The sequence below is a fragment of the Piliocolobus tephrosceles genome, chromosome 17 (genome assembly GCF_002776525.5).
Source record: "Piliocolobus tephrosceles isolate RC106 chromosome 17, ASM277652v3, whole genome shotgun sequence".
Lineage (NCBI taxonomy): Eukaryota > Metazoa > Chordata > Mammalia > Primates > Cercopithecidae > Piliocolobus > Piliocolobus tephrosceles.
In genome coordinates, this window is record NC_045450.1 from 27,666,249 (window position 1) to 27,683,087 (window position 16,839).

A 16,839-nucleotide genomic window follows, 5' to 3' on the forward strand; every position below is an offset into this window, starting at 1 on the left:
AGGCTGAGGTGGGTGGATCACCTGAGGTCAGGAGTTCGAGACCAGCCTGGCTAACATGGTGAAACCCTGTCTTTACTAAAAGTACAAAAATTAGCTGGGCGTACTAGCGAATGCCTATAACTGTAGTTACTCGGGAGGCTGAGACAGGAGAATCTCTTGAACCCAGAAGGCGGAGGTTGCCCTGAGCTGAGATGCGCCACTGCACTCCAGCCTGGGTGACAGAGTGAGACTCTCAAAAACAAACAAACAAACAAAACAAAAAGCCAGGCGCCATGGCTCACGCCTGTAATCCCAGCACTTTGGGAGGCCAAGGCGGGTGGTTCACGAGGTCAGGAGATCAAGACCATCCTGGCTAACATGGTAAAACCCCGTCTCTACTAAAAACACAAAAAATTAGCTGGGTGTGGTGTCGGGCACCTGTAGTCCCAGCTACTCAGGAGGCTGAGGCCTGGGAATCCGGGAGGTAGAGCTTGCAGTGAGCCAAGATAGCGCTACTGCACTCCAGCCTGGGTGACAGTGAGACACTCCGTCTCAAACACACACACACACACACACACACACACACACAAAGAATTCTATTTGTTTGTAAAATGTTTAGCAGGGTACCTAGCTCAGGCTTATATACAAGAAATGGCTATGATTATGATTCCTTCACAACAGGGTTGTAAACTCAAACCCCTGCAGGCAGGCAGTGTAAGTGAGTGAACTAGGCTGGGCATAATGAGAATACTGGGGACAGAAGAGCTGGGCCCCCTTTAAAGAGGGCAGCTACTGTTCCACAGATGACAAGCCATGTTGGGCTCACCCTGCTGGGATTTGACCCATATGCTCTGGTATGGTGATTAAATATTTTGAATTTCACCCCAGGATAGGGGCTTGGGATTTCCCCCAGCAAACTGTTTTCTAAAAGAAGCCTGAAATACAACATACATTGAATTTTGAAAGAAAATTAAGCCTGTCATTCTGGTCCAAAAATAAATGCACTGCATTTTAAGTTTTTCCAATTCATGCTCTCTTCCTTCTGAGGAATTGGTGGGAAGTGCGTGTGTGTGCAGAGGTATTCAGAGGAAATGGCCCGAGGCTCAGGCCTCTCCCAGCCCTAGGCTTCTGGGAGATTTTCTTTTATTTTTTTTTTAGACTGTGTCTCACTCTGTAACCCAGGCTGGAGTGCAGTAGTGCGCTCACCATTCACTGCAGCCTCGACCTGCTGGGCTCGAGCGATCCTCCCACCTCCAACTCCTGATTAGCTGGGACCGCAGGAGCACGCCACCACTCCTGGCTAATTTTTCAATTTGTTGTAGAGATGGGGTCTCTCTGTGTTGCCCAGGCTGATTTTTTAAGGCCCTCACTCTCTGTGACCTTGTTCTTCTGCCACCAGTCATGACTTGTGCTGACCCTGGCGAGATTGCCAACGGGCACCGCACTGCCTCGGACGCTGGCTTCCCCGTTGGCTCCCACGTCCAGTACCGCTGTCTGCCAGGGTACAGCCTCGAGGGGGCAGCCATGCTCACCTGCTACAGCCGGGACACAGGCACACCCAAGTGGAGCGACAGGGTCCCCAAATGCGCCTGTGAGTCTGGAGCACACCCTGGGAGGGTGGCTGGGTAGCCCTGGGAGAGCCTGTCTGCCCTGTGCGCAGTAGTGCAGCTGGCATGTGACTGGCATGCTCCCCGCAGTGAAGTACGAGCCGTGCCTGAACCCAGGGGTTCCCGAGAATGGCTACCAGACGCTGTACAAGCACCACTACCAGGCGGGCGAGTCTCTGCGCTTCTTCTGCTATGAGGGCTTTGAGCTTATCGGCGAGGTCACCATCACCTGTGTGCCCGGCCACCCCTCCCAGTGGACCAGCCAGCCCCCACTCTGCAAAGGTGCCTGGCCAGACAGGGCAGGAGGGGCACACCAGTGTCTGGGAAGTGACAGGGCTGGGAGAGTCAGGTAGCACATTTGAGACCAATGGGCGACCCTACAGAGCTCCCGGTTCTCCTCCTGTGGCCTCGCGTCCTCACGGGTGTGTCCAGAAGCCCTGGGTCGTGTGAGGTCATGGGATTGGCTCAGGGGTGTAGTAGAGGGGGCCTTGGCTTGGAAGTCCCTTGCTCTCTCTGGATAGGCCTCAGTTTCCCTATCTCTGACAAATTCTAAAGTTTGGCTCAGACCGTCCAGGAACCCTGACTTTTTAGGGGTCTGGAGAAAGAGGACAAAGGCCCTGTGCTGGTCACTCCTCTCTCTTCCCCACCAAGGGAGAGAGAAAGTTGAGGTTGAGCAGAGGGCAGAGAGAACCAGACTGTCCAGCCCAGCCCCACTGGGCTCCCGGCCCCTCCCAACCTCCTCCCCTCCCTGGCTCAGACCCCATCCCCTCCCCCTCCTCTCCCTGCAGTTGCCTATGAGGAGCTCCTGGACAACCGAAAACTGGAAGGTCAGTGAGGGCACAGGTGGAGACCCAGGCTGGCCAGGTCGGGAGGGCAAGGCAGAGGCCGGAGCAGGAGGCCAGGCCTTGGAGGGATGAAGCCCAGGGTTTGAGGCGCAGGGCAGGAGGTTGGGAGAGCCCAGGACCGGGCCCAACCACAGCTCACCGGCCTCTCCTCCTCCTGTAGTGACCCAGACCACAGATCCATCACGGCAGCTGGAAGGGGGGAACCTGGCCCTGGCCATCTTGCTGCCTCTAGGCTTGGTCATTGTTCTCGGCAGTGGCGTTTACATATACTACACCAAGTAAGTAGCCTGCTTGGGGGCTGCCAGCCAGGGCAGACATCTTGTGGGCCTGGCACCGAACCCTGTTGATAAGTTCCTCTGTCCTCTCCCTTTCCCAGGCTTCAGGGAAAGTCCCTTTTTGGCTTCTCGGGCTCCCACTCCTACAGCCCCATCACCGTGGAGTCGGACTTCAGCAACCCGCTGTATGAAGCTGGGGTGAGCACCTCCCCCGCCCCTGAAGAGCCACCACTTGGCTCTCCCAGGACTCCATAACCTTCTCACAAGGTCTCTGGAATCTCTGTCTTGGGAATTTCAAACTCAGCTGCCCACAGAGGCCATGTCAATGAGCAGAGCAAGCCACGTGTGGACAATAGGGAGCAGTGAGGACTGTGGCTAAGTGGAGGACTTGAGCCCAAGTGGAGGACTTGAGCCCCATCTGAAGAATACGGCTCTACCCCATAGTCGAAACTGAGGCACAATTGGCAGATCTTCCAATTATTCAAGACAAGCCAGAAATTCAGATTCTTGTGTCATTTTACGACACTATAGGATGAACCAAACACTTTCACTGGCCAGATTAGCCCCTGTGGCCGCCTAGTCCCCAGTGGTCAATGCTACTTTAAAACCCAGGGTCGGCCGGGCGTGGTGGCTCAAGCCTGTAATCCCAGCACTTTGGGAGGCCGAGACGGGCGGATCACGAGGTCAGGAGATCGAGACCATCCTGGCTAACACGGTGAAACCCCGTCTCTACTAAAAATACAAAAACTAGCCGGGCGAGGTGGCGGGCGCCTGTAGTCCCAGCTACTCCGGAGGCTGAGGCAGGAGAATGGCGTAAACCCGGGAGGCGGAGCTTGCAGTGAGCTGAGATCCGGCCACTGCACTCCAGTCCGGGCGACAGAGCGAGACTCCACCTCAAAACAAACAAACAAACAAACAAACAAACAAAAAAACCCAGGGTCATTGCCCCTCCTCCCATTCGACTGCCTCTTCCACCCCTATCAGACTCCAACAACTGACCTGATCTCTCTGTCTTCAGGATACGCGGGAGTATGAAGTTTCCATCTGAACCCCAAGACTACAGCTGCAGGACCCAGGACGCCCCTTCCCTCCTCATTCGGGCCGGGGGAAGTACGGGACCCGGTCTCTGCCTCCTGGCTGCCCTCCTCCCTGGCTGTGTAAATAGTCTCCCCGTCCCATGAGGGGGCTTTGATGGCCCTGGAGATCCTACGGTAAATAAACCAGCATCCTGCCACCCAAAGCCGCCTCTTCTCAGTTGCCAAACGAGGGACCTGCCCCCTACCCTACTGGCTTTTGGATTCTGGGAGGGGAACTCTGCCCCCTGCAAATCTTGCGGCCCCTCCTGCCCAGGGCACCCCTCAAGGACTGCCCCCGATAGCTCTACTGTTCTCTTGAAGGCACCCCCCTCCCAGATGCCCTGGCCCTAAGGCCTGACTCCAGCCAGGAGGGTCAGAAGAAGGATGAAGGGGAGAGCTGGGACAAGGCCTTGCCCCCTTCCTGCCATCTCCCCAACCCACAGTCTCTCCACCTTTGCTTCTGAATTCTTGTTTTTGAGCAATAAACAGAAAATCATGACTTGTAATTGGGCCGGTGGGGTATGGGGAGGCGGCCACCGAGCGCTGGACCACCTCTCTGGGGAGAGGGCTGGGGAAAGGGGAACAATTTGAAAAAAAAGAGGAAATGCGACAGTGGGCAGAGGGCAGTGTCCGGAGGCCTGGCCTGGGGTCAGAAAGCCTGGCTTTAGGCTCAACCTCTGTGAAGCCTGTGACCAGCCTCACTCCAGGCCGCAGTGGCCTCTCCACCAGGCCTTGTTTGACCTTGTGGGCCTCTTCCAGCTGGAAGAGAACTGACAGGAGCCACCCATCTTCTCTTACTGCTGGGCAGGAGGCAAACAGCTTTCAATTTCTTTCTTTTTAGAGACAGGGCCTGGCTTTGCCGGCCAGGCTGGAGTGCAGTGGTGCCATCACAGCTCACTGCAACCTCAAACTCCTAGATTCAAGGGATCCTCCCACCTCAGCGTCCTGAGTGGCTGGGACTACAGGTGCAAGCCACGGTGCCTGCCTAAATTTTAAATTTTTGTAGAAATGGGATCTTGTTATGTTGCCCAGGCTGGTCTCGAAACCCTGGCCTCAAGCAATCCTCCTTCCTTGACTTCCCAAAGTTCTGGGATTACAGGCATGAGCCACCAAGCCTGGCTTTTCAATTTGTCTTATGACCAGTTTGCCTAAAATTCAACCCCCTTTGGAGGATTTTTGTATCTATTCAAGTACACCATTTCTTCCCCCCACCCCAATCTTTTTAGCATTTTAGGCGTATCTGCTGTGACCCATCTACCAATTTGAACTTGTTTTATATCTTTGGGGGTGTCCTTTTCCACTTTATCTTTTTTTTTTTTTGAGACGGAGTTTCGCTCTTGTCACCCAGGCTGGTGTGCAATGGCTGCAACCTCTACCTCCTGGGTTCAAACCGTTCTCCTGCCTCAGCCTCTCAAGTAGCTGGGACTACAGGCATCCATGCCCAGCTAATTTTTGTATTTTTAGTAGAGACCGGGTTTTGCCATGTTGACCAGGCTGGTCTTGAACTCCTGACCTCAAGTGATCCGCACGCCTGGGCCTCCCAAAGTGCCAGGATTACAGGTGTAAGCCACCTTGCCTGGCCTAATTAAAATTTTATATTTAAATGCAATTAAACATTTTTAGGACACTTGAAAGGATGCTGAAATATTCAGAAAGGGGTGGACTTTTAGGAGAATCTGAGGCAAACTGTATGCATTATGTTGTTTTTTTTTCTTTTTCTTTTTCACGACTGAGTCTTACTCTGTCACCCAGGCTGGAGTATAGTGGTACAATCTCAGCTCATTGCAACCTCTGCCTAACGGGTTCAAGCGATATCCTGCCTCAGCCTCCTGAGTAGCTGGGATTATAGGAGCCTGCCACCAAACCCGGTTAATTTTTGTGTTTTAGTAGAGACAGGGTTTCACTATGTTGGCTAGGCTGGTCTCGAACTCCTGACCTCAAGAGATCCGCCCACCTCGGCCTCCCAAAGTGCTGGGATTACAGGCGTGAGTCACTACGCCCGGCCTGTGTTGTTTTATTCTTTAGAGACGGTGTCTCTGTAGTATAGGCTGGAGTACAGTGGCACCATCATAGCTCACTGCAGCCTCAACCGCCTGGGCTCAAGTGATCCTCCAGCCTTAGCCACCTGAGCAGCTGGGACTACAGGTGTGCTCCACCACACCTGGCTAACTTGTTTGCGTTTTTAGAGGTGGGGGCTCACTCTGTTACCCAAACTGGTCTTGAACTCCTGTCCTCAAGTGATCCTCTCACCATACTGTCTGGTATGTCCCTGGGATTACAGGCATGAGCCATCACGCCTGACCGAATCATGTCTTTTAACTCTCCAAAGGACCCCACCGGACAGGGATCATTTATTAATCCCATTTTTCAGATAAGGAAACTAAGGCTCAGAGATGGGAATTGACTTCCTCAGGAGGCTCCAATAAATGGCCAAACTTTGTGCAGTTTGCATTTAGCAATGCAAATACTAAATGCTAAAATGAATTTAGCATTTGCATTGCTAAATGCAAACTGTGCAAAGCCTAATGCACTGCTTTCTGGCTAGTAATGGGTGTGATATGTTCTCACAGGCATGAAGCCCAAAGATCAGAGGGGGAGAGGCTGTAGCTCAGTGTCCCCATCTCCAACAGTGGTGGCAGAGGTGGCTCTTCAGAAGTAAGAGGAGTCCTGCCAGATGCCACAGGCCTAGACCTTAAGGTGCTGGAGTGTGGCCAAGAGGCTGGATTTGGACCCATGTGCTCATCTGTGTCAACAGGCCAGGTGCAGTGATCCCAGTAATCCCAGCACTTTGGGAAGCCAAGGCAGGAGGATCATTTCAGGCCAGAGTTCAAGACCTGGGCAACACAGTGAGACCCTGTCTCCACAAAAAAAAAAAAAAAAAAAAAAATTTGAGACGAAGTCTCCATCTGTCGCCCAGGCTGGAGTGCAATGGCACAATCTCAGCTCACTGCAACCTCCGCTTCCCAGGTTCAAGCAATTCTCCTGCCACAGCCTCCTGAGTAGCTGGAGCTACAGGCACGTGCCACCATGCCCGGCTAATTTTTTGTATTTTTAGTACAGACAGGGTTTCACCGTGTTAGCCAGGATGGTCTCGATATCCTGACCTCGTGATCTGTGCTGGGATTACAGGCATGAGACATTGCTCCTGGCCACAAAAATTTTTTTTAAAAACTAAACACTCTAGTGTATGCCCACATCCAGCACTCACATCTAGGAAAAAAAAAAGGCCCCCTGTTCCGCACCTCCACCCTAGAGAAACCACACATGAGCACTGCACAAACTGGGGGAGGGAACGATCCCTGTCTCTTTATTAAAGCGCTTTCATTCCTGGTGGTGTCCTTGCTGGCTGAGGTTGGAGGGGTATGTGATGAATCCAGAACACTTTGAAGGCTTCGGGATGATGCTGCTCATGACCAGGAGGTTCCCACAAATGGAAGTGATTAACGAGTGGCAAAAGAGGAGTTTTGAGGCATGTTCTAGGGACAAAAACGGGGGGAGGCATGAGAAGCCAAGAGCATCAAAGAGGGGCGGGCTTATCTTCCAAACTGACTGTTAGGAAGAGCTCCATAAAAGAGACAAGAAAGAGCCTTTTCACTCTTTAGACTCAAGGCTCATGTCTTTTTTATTTTTCTCAAGACAGGGTCTCCCTCTGTCAGCCAGGCTAGAGTGCAATGGCGTAATCATATCTTCCTGCAGCCTCAACCTGGGCTCCAACGATCCTCCCACCTCAGCCTCCCGAGTAGCTGGGAGCACAGCTGTGCGCCACCATGCCTGGCTAATTTTTTAAACCTCTTGATAGCAGGAACTCTGTTTCGCTTACTGCAACACCCCAGTCCCTCAAGCAGTGCTGACACATAATAAGTGCTTAATTTTTATTTTATTGTATTTTTTTGAGACAGAGTCTCAATCTGTGGCCCAGGCTGCAGTGCAGTGGCGTGATCTCGGCTCACCGAAACCTCCGCCTGCCAGGTTCAAGTGATTCTCTGCCTCAGCTTCTTGAGTAGCTGGGATTACAGGTGTGCGCCACAATGCCTGGCTAATTTTTGTTTTTGTTTTTGTTTTTTTTTTTTTGAGACAGTCTTGCTCTGCAGCCCAGGCTGGAATGCAGTGGTGCGATCTTGGCTCACTGCAACCTCCAACTCCTGGGTTCAAGTGATTCTCCTGCCTCAGCCTCCTGAGTAGCTGGGATTACAGGTGCATGCCACCATGCTCAGCTAATTTTTGTATTTTTACAAAACAAGGTTTTGTAAAACAGGGTTTTACATATTGGCCAGGCTGGTCTCAAACTCCTGACCTCAGATGATCTGCCCACCTCGGTCTCCCAAAGTGCTGGGATTACAGGCGTGAGCCACCGCGCCTGATCTAACTTTTGTATTTTTAGTAGAGACAGGGTTTCACTATGTTGGCCAGGCTGGTCTTGAACTCCTGACCTCATGATCCGTCCGCTTTGGCCTGCCACAGTGCTGGGATTACAGGCATGAGCCACCACGCCCAGCTCCTCCTCCTATTTCTTTTTTTTACTTTTTTAAAAAATTGCCTTTTTGAGACAGGGTCTTGCACTGTCACCCAGGCTGGAGTGTGGTGGCATGATCATGGTTCACTGCAGCATCATCCTGCTAAGCTCAAGTGATCCTCTGGCCTCAGCCTCTTGAGTAGCTGAGACCACAGGTTCATGCCACCACACCTAGCTAATTTTTTAACTTTTTATAGAGATGGGGTCTCTCTATGTTGCCCAAGCTGTTCTTGAACTTCTGGGCTCAAGCAATCCTCCCACCTCCCAAGTAACTGGGACCACAGGCACATGCCATCATGCCTGGGGTATCACCATGTTGTCCAGGCTGGTCTCAAACTCCTGGATGCAAGCGATCCTCCTGCTTCAGCTTCCCAAAGTGCTGGGATTACAGGCATGAGTGACCACACCCAGCCAGGAAAGTGTGTAGGGCTCTAAACAAGGCACACAAAGTCTCTTGAGTCCCCTCTTACCTTGCCTGTAGACTCCAGCTGCTAAACTGCTTCTCCCTGCCCTAAGTATACACAGATGCTCACAGTGGCTCTGCGAAGACTGCTCTTTGCCTTTGTTCATGCAACCCCAACTGTTTGAAAGACTCCTACCAACCTCTTTTTTTTTTCTTTTTTTCCTGGAAACTTCTTTTTTTCTTTTCTTTTTTTTTTTTTTTTGAGATGGAGTCTCACCGTCACCCAGGCTGGAGTGCAGTGGTGCAATCTTGGCTCACTGCAACCTCTGTCACCATGTTGACCAGGTTGGTCTCAAACTCCTGCCCTGAAGTCATCGGCCCATCTCAGACTCCCAAAATGCTGGGATTACAGGCGTGAGCCACTGCGCCCTGTGGAAAATTATTTCTTTAGGCGTTACCTCCTTCAAGAAGCTCCAAAGTCTGTAATCCCAACACTTTGGGAGGCTGAGGCGGGCAGATCATGAGGTCGGGAGATCAAGACCATCCTGGCTAACACGGTGAAACCCTGTCTCTACTAAAATTATAAAAAAATTAGCCAGGTGTGGTGGCAGGCGCCTGTAGTCCCAGCTACTCGAGAGGCTGAGGCAGGAGAATGGTGTGAACCCAGGAAGTGGAGCTTGCAGTGAGCCAAGATTGTGCCACTGCACTCTAGCCTGGGTGACAGAGCAAGACTCTGTCTCAAAAGAAAAAAAAAAAAGAAGCTCCATGGTTCCTTTCCTTCCTGTCCCAGTTAAGGTTGGGATAAGAGTAATATCCCACTGTGTCCATTTCTATTATGGAAACTTATCCATACTATATTATAATTGGCCATTTTCTTGTCTGTTCCCACACTGAACTGAACTCTTCAAGAGCCGAGACTGTATCATTCATTTCTGTGTCCCAAGCTCCTAAGACAGGGACCAGCATATAGTGCAAACTCAAAAGGTTTAGTTAATATCGAATAGCCTTGGCAGCCATGGACCCTGCATGTACCTTTTCACGAGGAGTTGGCAGGAGGTGTGTCTTGCTGCGGGTACGGTTTCTGTCGGAGCGGCAGATGGTGGAAGAGAGGGGAGAGGGCTGAGAACTCAGAATTTGAGGATCAGGGCAGAATAGAATGGAAGTGCAGGGTTCAAAAATTCCCCTACCCTGCTGGGATGTTGTGAAACCCTCGCTCTCTCCCCTCCAGGTTCCCCATCTCTCTCCCAGGACAAACAGCATCTCCCTTGAAGCCTCACTCACCGGGTGTCTGCGCCTCAGGTCTTGGTGAAGAATGCTGGAAGCAGAGGACCTAGTCAGAGAAAGGACTATCCCCGTGGCCAGGAAGAAGTGTGGTCAGGGCAGACGGGGTAAGGGGATTCTCAGCCAGCAGTGAGGAGTAGGTACTGGGTTAGCGGGTAAGACGGGCACTTCACAGGTCCTAGGGCTGGCTGTGAGATGGGCGAGATGGGCACAGACTCCTGGAGAGTTCAGCTAGGGGTGGGAGGGGTCAGGGACTGGAACCAGGCATGATGGGGGCTGCGGTTCTCTAGACACGATGGTCCTGAGGCAGGGGTTACCACGTTTGGATATCTGAGTCGCTTGGTCTTGTGTCTGTTTTTTTTTGATGGGCACAGGGTTCAAGTGGCAACAAGCAGTGCACAAAGCCTCCTCCGTGAGTTCTGCACTGATCCGGGACAGGTATTCCTCAGAACGAGACAACGAAACCTGGGAAAGGAAAAGGCGGAGAGGTTCAGCCTGGGAGCTCCCACATGGAAGTGCTGGGTGTAGGAGTTCCCAGGCTGGGGCCTGTGGGTCCAAGGAGCTTGCTCTTGAAGGACTGGGCCTTGAGATTTAGCTAGAAGGCTCTGAATCTGGAGGAGTGGGGTTTGGTGGAGGTTGAGAGTCAGGGCCTAGTGTTGAGAGCTATGGGTCTGGGCTTCAGGACTCAGGGTTGAAGCTAGAGTCTCAGGGCTTGTGGCGCAGACCCGGGACGGGGTGCCTCTGCCTGGGAGGCCTTCACTTCATTACACTCCCACCTCTAGGGCCCCCTGCAGTGCTCACCGGACCTCCTCTCAAGGTGGGTGCAGCTTGAGACGGCCAGCTGCTCTTCTTCTCCCCCTCATTCCCCATCGGAGTGGACGCCATCCCCCTGGGAACAGTCGAGGCCTGTGTTGACCTGAGAAACCAGCCCGCTGTACCCCAGAACCCAGCCCACCACCATTCCCCGGGCCCAGGTTTAAACAAGGCCTTTAGAGGAAACATCCCGCTGCCTCATTCTCTCTCTCAAGAAAAAAAATAATAATAATAATAAACGTTGCTTTATATCTTCGGGAGTGAGAGGGAACTCCCGCAAACCCCCACCCCTCGCCCCTTCGCCTGGTGGGCCTCTCCTTTCTTCCCTCTCAAGCCCCTTCCCAAGCTAAGGCAGCCAACTTGACGCCCCAGACCTGGCAGATGGGTGGAAACCTTGGGCTACTAGGCAGAAGGGGAGACGTGGAGGCCTAAGGACCTCTGGTATAGGTCGTGGGGGACGGGGAATGGGAGATGGGGAGGAAGGCTGGAAAAGGGGGAGCCGGCTCCGTGTCGCTACCGGCCGCTATAAAACCCTTGGAGTCTGCGGAGGTTCCGCAGCCTGGTTGCTAGGAGATCAGGGGTTCTAGAACTAAAGACAGAGGAATTTCCTAGCTCGCCCCGTTTGCTCCTCCAGCCTCCCCTCAGTACCCCTCCAGGTGCCTCCTTGGGGGCAGTGACCCCAAGCGCCAGACGCTTCAGAAGTTTGGGAGGATGACGCAGGATGGAACCTGCGACCTATTCCTCCCATCACAGGCGGCACGCGAGAAGCAAGCCAGCTTCAGGGCGCTCTGGGGCCTCTCTAGCCGCCTGGAGCCTGCGAGAGCAAAGGAGGCTGCAGACTTAGGGGGCGGGGAGAAAAGTGAGGACTGCACCAAATATCCTGGCCTCTCGGGGATGCAAAGACTCAGGAGGAGAAATTTTATCGCCTTATTTTTGCCTCCAGGAAATCACACCCTCCAGAAAAGGAAAGTAGATATTTTTATTCGGCCTCTTTCTCTTTGCTCTTTCCTTTTCCGTTTCTGCCTTTGCTCGACGTCAATGGTTGTTTCCTCCCTCTCCCCCTTTGCGCCTTGGTACGAGCCAAGGGCGAGGAGCGGAGGGAGGAAAAGGGGAAGGAAGCGAACAGGCCTTAAAGGGGCCGCAACTATTTTTTAAGCCACTTTTTACTCTCTCCAATTTTGCAACGACGGACGCGGAGGAGGAGGTTCCCGAAAGCCACGCGCAGCTGGAGCAGCGGCGACCGCAGCTGGAGGCCCGGAGCGCCTGCGGGGCGGGCAGAGGCGAGGGGGGTTGCGGGTAGGAAGGGCGGGCTGCGCGCGCCCCCTGCGCCCCGCGCGTCTCGGGGCCGGCCCATGCTCCCGACGGCTGCAGGATTCAGCATCTGGGGCCGGGTTGGGGCGGCGGGGTCCAGGGCGCAGGTGGTGCGGCCGATGAGCCGGGCCGGAGGCTGAGGCCTCGCGACGGGGCTGGGACAGCACTGGCATCTTCAGAGCAGGCCCGGGGCAGCAAGGGAGGCGCTGCGATGCCAGACGAAAATATCTTCCTCTTCGTGCCCAACCTCATCGGTGAGTGCTGCCCCGCGGCCCCGGGCCGGACGAGAGGGCGAGGGGCCTTGGCGGGCTCCCTAATCCTGCCCTGTTTCCCCGCGACCCGTTCCAAGGTTATGCCCGGATTGTCTTCGCCATCATTTCTTTCTACTTCATGCCCTGCTGCCCCCTCACGGCCTCCTCCTTCTACCTGCTCAGCGGCCTGCTGGACGCTTTCGATGGACACGCTGCTCGCGCTCTTAATCAAGGTGACAGACACCTCTCTCAGCCAGCCTTGGGGCCCAACAACCCCCTGCTCCCTTCCCTGCCTCCTGGGGACCTCAGAGTCAGAGGGCTGTCATTCCCACCACTGAAAAAAACAGAACAGGATGGCCTGGGTTTTTTTGTTTTGTTTTGTTTTGTGTTTTGTTTTTGAGACAGCGTCTCGCTCTGTCACAGGCTGGAGTGCAGTGGTGCGATCATGGCTCACTGCAGCCCCCATCTCCTGGGCTCAAGTAATCCTCCCACCTCAGCCTCCTGATTAACTGGGACTACAGGCGCGTGCCACCACGCCCGGCTAATTTTTAAATTTTTGTAGAGACTGAGTCTTGCAGTGTCGCCCAGACTGGTCCCCAGCTCCTAGCCTCAAGCGATCCTCCTGCCTTCCTCCCAAAGTGCTGCGCCCAGTAAGAATGGACTGATTTTGTAGCAGAAGGGATTTAAGCTAGCTCTTGAGAACTCACTGCTTGTGAGAGGTGTGGATTAGCAAGACATGACATGGCCATGGCGCTGCTGGAGGTCTCTCTGAACACAAGTCCATTCAGGCCAGGGGCAGTGGCTCACGCCTGTAATCCCAGCACTTTGGGAGGCCGAGGCGGGCGGATCACGAGGTCAGGAGTTCGAGACCAGACTGACCAACATAGTGAAACCCTGTCTCTGCAAAAAATACAAAAATTAGCTGGCTTGGTGACGTGTGCCTGTAATCCCAGCTACTCAAGAGGCTAAGGCAGGAGAATTGCTTGAACCTGGGAGGCGGAGGTTGCAGTGAGCCGAGATTGTGCCATCACACTCCAGCCTGGGCGACAGAGCAAGACTGTCTCGGGGAGAAAAAAAAAAGTCCTATCAACAGGTGTTTCCTGGAGTCCTACTGTGTGCCCTTCATAAGTAGTTGGGGTTCCAGAAGGCATGCTTAGAGGGAGGATGGAGAGGGAAGGGTGATGGCTTTTGGAGAGTTCACTAATTTTTTCATCTGTTCTCCAGACCCAACTCTAAGGCTTCACCTGAGGCATCAAGTCTCTTTTTCTAGCCCTGGAGCCTTGGTTCTGGGGTTTATGAGCTGCAGACATAGCTTTCCCCTCCTCCTAGCCTGTTCCCTTCACTCTCATGCCTTTCTCAGTTCATGCTATGGTGACCTTTGCCCACTAACCTCACACACAGCCTGTTTTCCAACCTGCGTTCCTCCCCAGGCAGGTGGACACTTCCAGTCTTCGTTTACACCCTCCATCAGAGTGATAAACCAAATATGGGCACCTGTCCTGCATCCTCTGCACCATAATAGCCCCTGCCCACCTAATCTTCCAGGAACCCGGTTTGGGGCCATGCTGGACATGCTGACGGACCGCTGCTCCACCATGTGCCTGTTGGTCAACCTGGCCCTGCTGTACCCTCGAGCCACGCTGTTCTTCCAACTCAGCATGAGTTTGGATGTGGCCAGTCACTGGCTGCACCTCCACAGGTCTGCCGCGATTCTGGGGGCCTTGGCCAGTTAGAGACACTACAGTGGGGTGGGCTGAGCTTAGATGGAAGGGTGTCTGGGATGGCACTAGGCGTCCTGGAAGGGCTCCTTTTTAGCTCTGCTTTGTAGAAGGACCCCAGGCAAACACGCCTCTCTTTAAAGCTTCAGTCATGTTTACAGTTGCATTAAGCAATTCTTAGGACTCTTCTGGCTGGATATTCTAGGATTCTAAATAGGTGACAGCTCATAGGAAGGGGCATGGGAGCTTTCAAATGTGTCATTTGAATCCTGACTTTGCCCCGAAATAGGTAACTGGCTTTGGGCAGGATATTGGTCCTTAGCCGTGCCCAGTTTTCCATCTGTACAATAGGTGTTAACATGAGGATCGGATGCGCAGTAGTGGTCATGAAACCTCATGGGTTCCCCTGTTTTCTCCCCAAGTTCTGTGGTCCGAGGCAGCGAGAGTCACAAGATGATCGACTTGTCCGGGAATCCAGTGCTTCGGATCTATTACACCTCGAGGGTAAGCATTTCCTGCACACCCCGCCCCTCAGGCTCTTGGCTGTGGGAAGCCCTGGGCTGAACCCTGATCCTAGACTAGGAGAAGGCAAGGGCACAGAGCAGGGCCTGCCCAGTCACTCCAGGAGGAGGGGCCTGTAACCTGAGGTGTGGAGGAGGAGGATTGGTGGGGAAGGCCTGTGTGAATTACTCCAGGAAACAAGTGGGAATGAGGCCTGCAAAGAGGAGGGACTGAAAGAGGAGAGGGAAATAAGCCAGAGAGGTTTGCAGGGCTGGAGTGTGGACTTGATTTCAGGAACACAGGCAGTCTCTGGAAGGATTTTTAAAAAGATAACGGCTGGGCATGGTGGCTCATGCCTGTAATCCTAGCGCTTTGGGAGGCTGAAGTGGGGGGATTGCTTGAGGCCAGGAGTTTGAGACCAGCCTGGGCAACAAAGTGAGACTCTGTTTCCACACACACACCCACAAAACCTTGAATTAGCTTAGCCAGGCACAGTGGTGCACGCCTGTAGTCTCTACTTAGGAGGCTAAGGTGGAAGGATTGTATGAGACCAGGGTTTTTTTTTTTCTTTTTTTTTTGAGACAGAGTCTCACTCTGTCACCCATGCTGGAGTTCAGTGGCGCGTTATCGGCTCAGTGCAACCTCTGCCTGCTGGGTTCCAGCGACTCTTGTGCTTCAGCCTCCTGAGGACTACTAGGAGTCTAGGACTACTAGGACTACGGGCATGCACCACCACATTCGGCTAATTTTTGTATTTTTAGTAGAGAGGGATTTCGCCATGTTGGCCAGGCTGGTCTCAATCTCCTAACCTCAGGTGATCTGCCTGACTCAGCCACCCAAAGTGCTGGGACTACAGGCGTGAGCCACCGTGCCCAGCTGAGACCAGGAGTTTTGAGGCTGCAGTGCTATGATCATACCACTGCATTCCAGCCTGGATGACAGAGCGAGACCCTGTCTCTAAAAAAGAAAAATAATAATAATATGCTGAGATTGCACCCTCATTAGTGCTGGGGGGCAGGGGGTGGCACACGCCTGCCTGTTGCTAATGTGGCCTGTTTGCTATGTGTGCAGCCTGCTCTCTTCACCTTGTGTGCTGGGAATGAGCTCTTCTACTGCCTCCTCTACCTGTTCCATTTCTCTGAGGGACCTTTAGGTATGAGATGGGGGGTGGGGGGCAGGAGGATGGGATGGGGATCTGGCCTGCCCAGGGAGATGGAGGTCCCCTCCTTCGGGCCCCGAACTTCCCTGCTGCCTTCCTGCAGTTGGCTCCGTGGGACTGTTCCGGATGGGCCTCTGGGTCACTGCCCCCATTGCCTTGCTGAAGTCGCTCATCAGTGTCATCCACCTGATCACAGCTGCCCGCAACATGGCTGCCCTAGACGCAGCAGACCGCGCCAAGAAGAAGTGACGCAGGAGCCCCGGGTCCTGGCTGCCCACCTGCCCTGGGAGTCTTGCTGTGCCACACAGCTCCCCACCCCCTGCTAGGAGGTCCCAGTCTCACGCCTTCCTCATGTGTTGTTCTACCTGCTGGGATGGGGGTCAGCCTCTCTTTGGTGACGTCACGTTCTCTGGGATCCCGAGAACCCAGGCCTCAAATCAGCGAGGTTACGCAGGAGGCTCCATGCATACAGGCGGTGCTCCTGGGGTGCCAGGACCGGGCAGTGTCACGCCCTGCTGGCTCAGCCCTGGGGTCCGAGATGCTAGGGACAGTTGAGTGAGGGAGATGGTGTGAGGGCCGCGTTTCCCAAAAGGCAGGGGAGTCAGACCTCCGCCCCCAGCTAGAGCAAGTCTAGGGCACCGTGCCTGGGAGGGAAGAAGCCGTCCACAGCCTTCCCCGTCGCCGGCTTCTCTGTCCTGTCTACCCTGGTCCTGGCGGGACTTCACTATTTGACTTGCTTTCCTTTCAGATATTCTTGGCTCAGGGCCTGGGTTGAGGGAGCTTAGGGAAGGACGTCCGTCTGGGTGCTTTTCCTCCAGTTTGCTGGCTGGCTTCTCCGTCTATCCACAGTGACCTCACAGAGGTCACTGCCACCCATGCTCATGCAGTGTCCCCCACTTGTTTGATCTCACTGACCATCTACATGTATTTTCTACCCTCACTGGAATGTAAACTCCATGAAGGCACAGACTTTTCTTGTTCCCTTCTGTATCCCTAGAATAAGACCAACCTGAACCTGGCATATAGTAGCTGCTTAATAAATATTCGTCCGTCAATGAGTTGGTTTCTCAGAATGTGGTCCTTAGACTGCCTGTGGAATATTTCTAT

General features: G+C 53.6%; 2 protein-coding genes and 1 long non-coding RNA gene across 11 annotated transcripts in view; 2 read left to right on the forward strand and 1 right to left on the reverse strand.

Moving 5' to 3' along the window:
• SEZ6L2 (seizure related 6 homolog like 2) overlaps positions 1-4,288 on the forward strand; it is a 29,383-nt gene extending 25,095 nt beyond the window's left edge. For 3 of the 6 annotated variants that reach the window (XM_023191136.2, XM_023191131.1, XM_023191133.1), the window contains 6 exons: positions 1,379-1,570; positions 1,677-1,868; positions 2,375-2,413; positions 2,592-2,709; positions 2,808-2,904; positions 3,725-4,288. In XM_023191136.2, coding sequence (XP_023046904.1) covers positions 1,379-1,570; positions 1,677-1,868; positions 2,375-2,413; positions 2,592-2,709; positions 2,808-2,904; positions 3,725-3,754 — 668 coding nt within the window. In that variant the 3' untranslated portion in view covers positions 3,755-4,288. The remainder of the gene's footprint in view (positions 1-1,378; positions 1,571-1,676; positions 1,869-2,374; positions 2,414-2,591; positions 2,710-2,807; positions 2,905-3,724) is intronic. The other 3 variants (XM_023191132.2, XM_023191135.2, XM_023191134.2) reach the window with 2 other exon arrangements.
• Positions 4,289-7,063: 2,775 nt separating this feature from the next.
• LOC111525652 lies at positions 7,064-11,575 on the reverse strand. Its single transcript, XR_002726169.1, has 5 exons — positions 11,441-11,575; positions 10,781-10,868; positions 9,980-10,444; positions 9,731-9,779; positions 7,064-7,258 (listed from the first exon to the last, which is right to left on the reverse strand). It is a non-coding gene; the product is annotated as an uncharacterized LOC111525652 (long non-coding RNA).
• CDIPT (CDP-diacylglycerol--inositol 3-phosphatidyltransferase) lies at positions 11,437-16,790 on the forward strand. 4 transcript variants are annotated; one of them, XM_023191138.1, is made up of 6 exons: positions 11,437-12,357; positions 12,453-12,587; positions 13,900-14,053; positions 14,495-14,576; positions 15,645-15,726; positions 15,836-16,790. In XM_023191138.1, the coding sequence occupies exons 1-6, from the start codon at positions 12,315-12,317 to the stop codon at positions 15,979-15,981; spliced, it is 642 nt and encodes a 213-aa protein (XP_023046906.1). In that variant the 5' UTR covers positions 11,437-12,314; the 3' UTR covers positions 15,982-16,790. The 4 variants fall into 4 exon arrangements, with proteins under 4 accessions (XP_023046906.1, XP_023046908.1, XP_023046909.1 ...); XM_023191140.2 differs by lacking the exon at positions 12,453-12,587 and having other exon boundaries at positions 11,946-12,357; XM_023191141.1 differs by lacking the exon at positions 11,437-12,357 and having other exon boundaries at positions 12,455-12,587; positions 13,785-14,053.
• Positions 16,791-16,839: the final 49 nt, after the last annotated feature.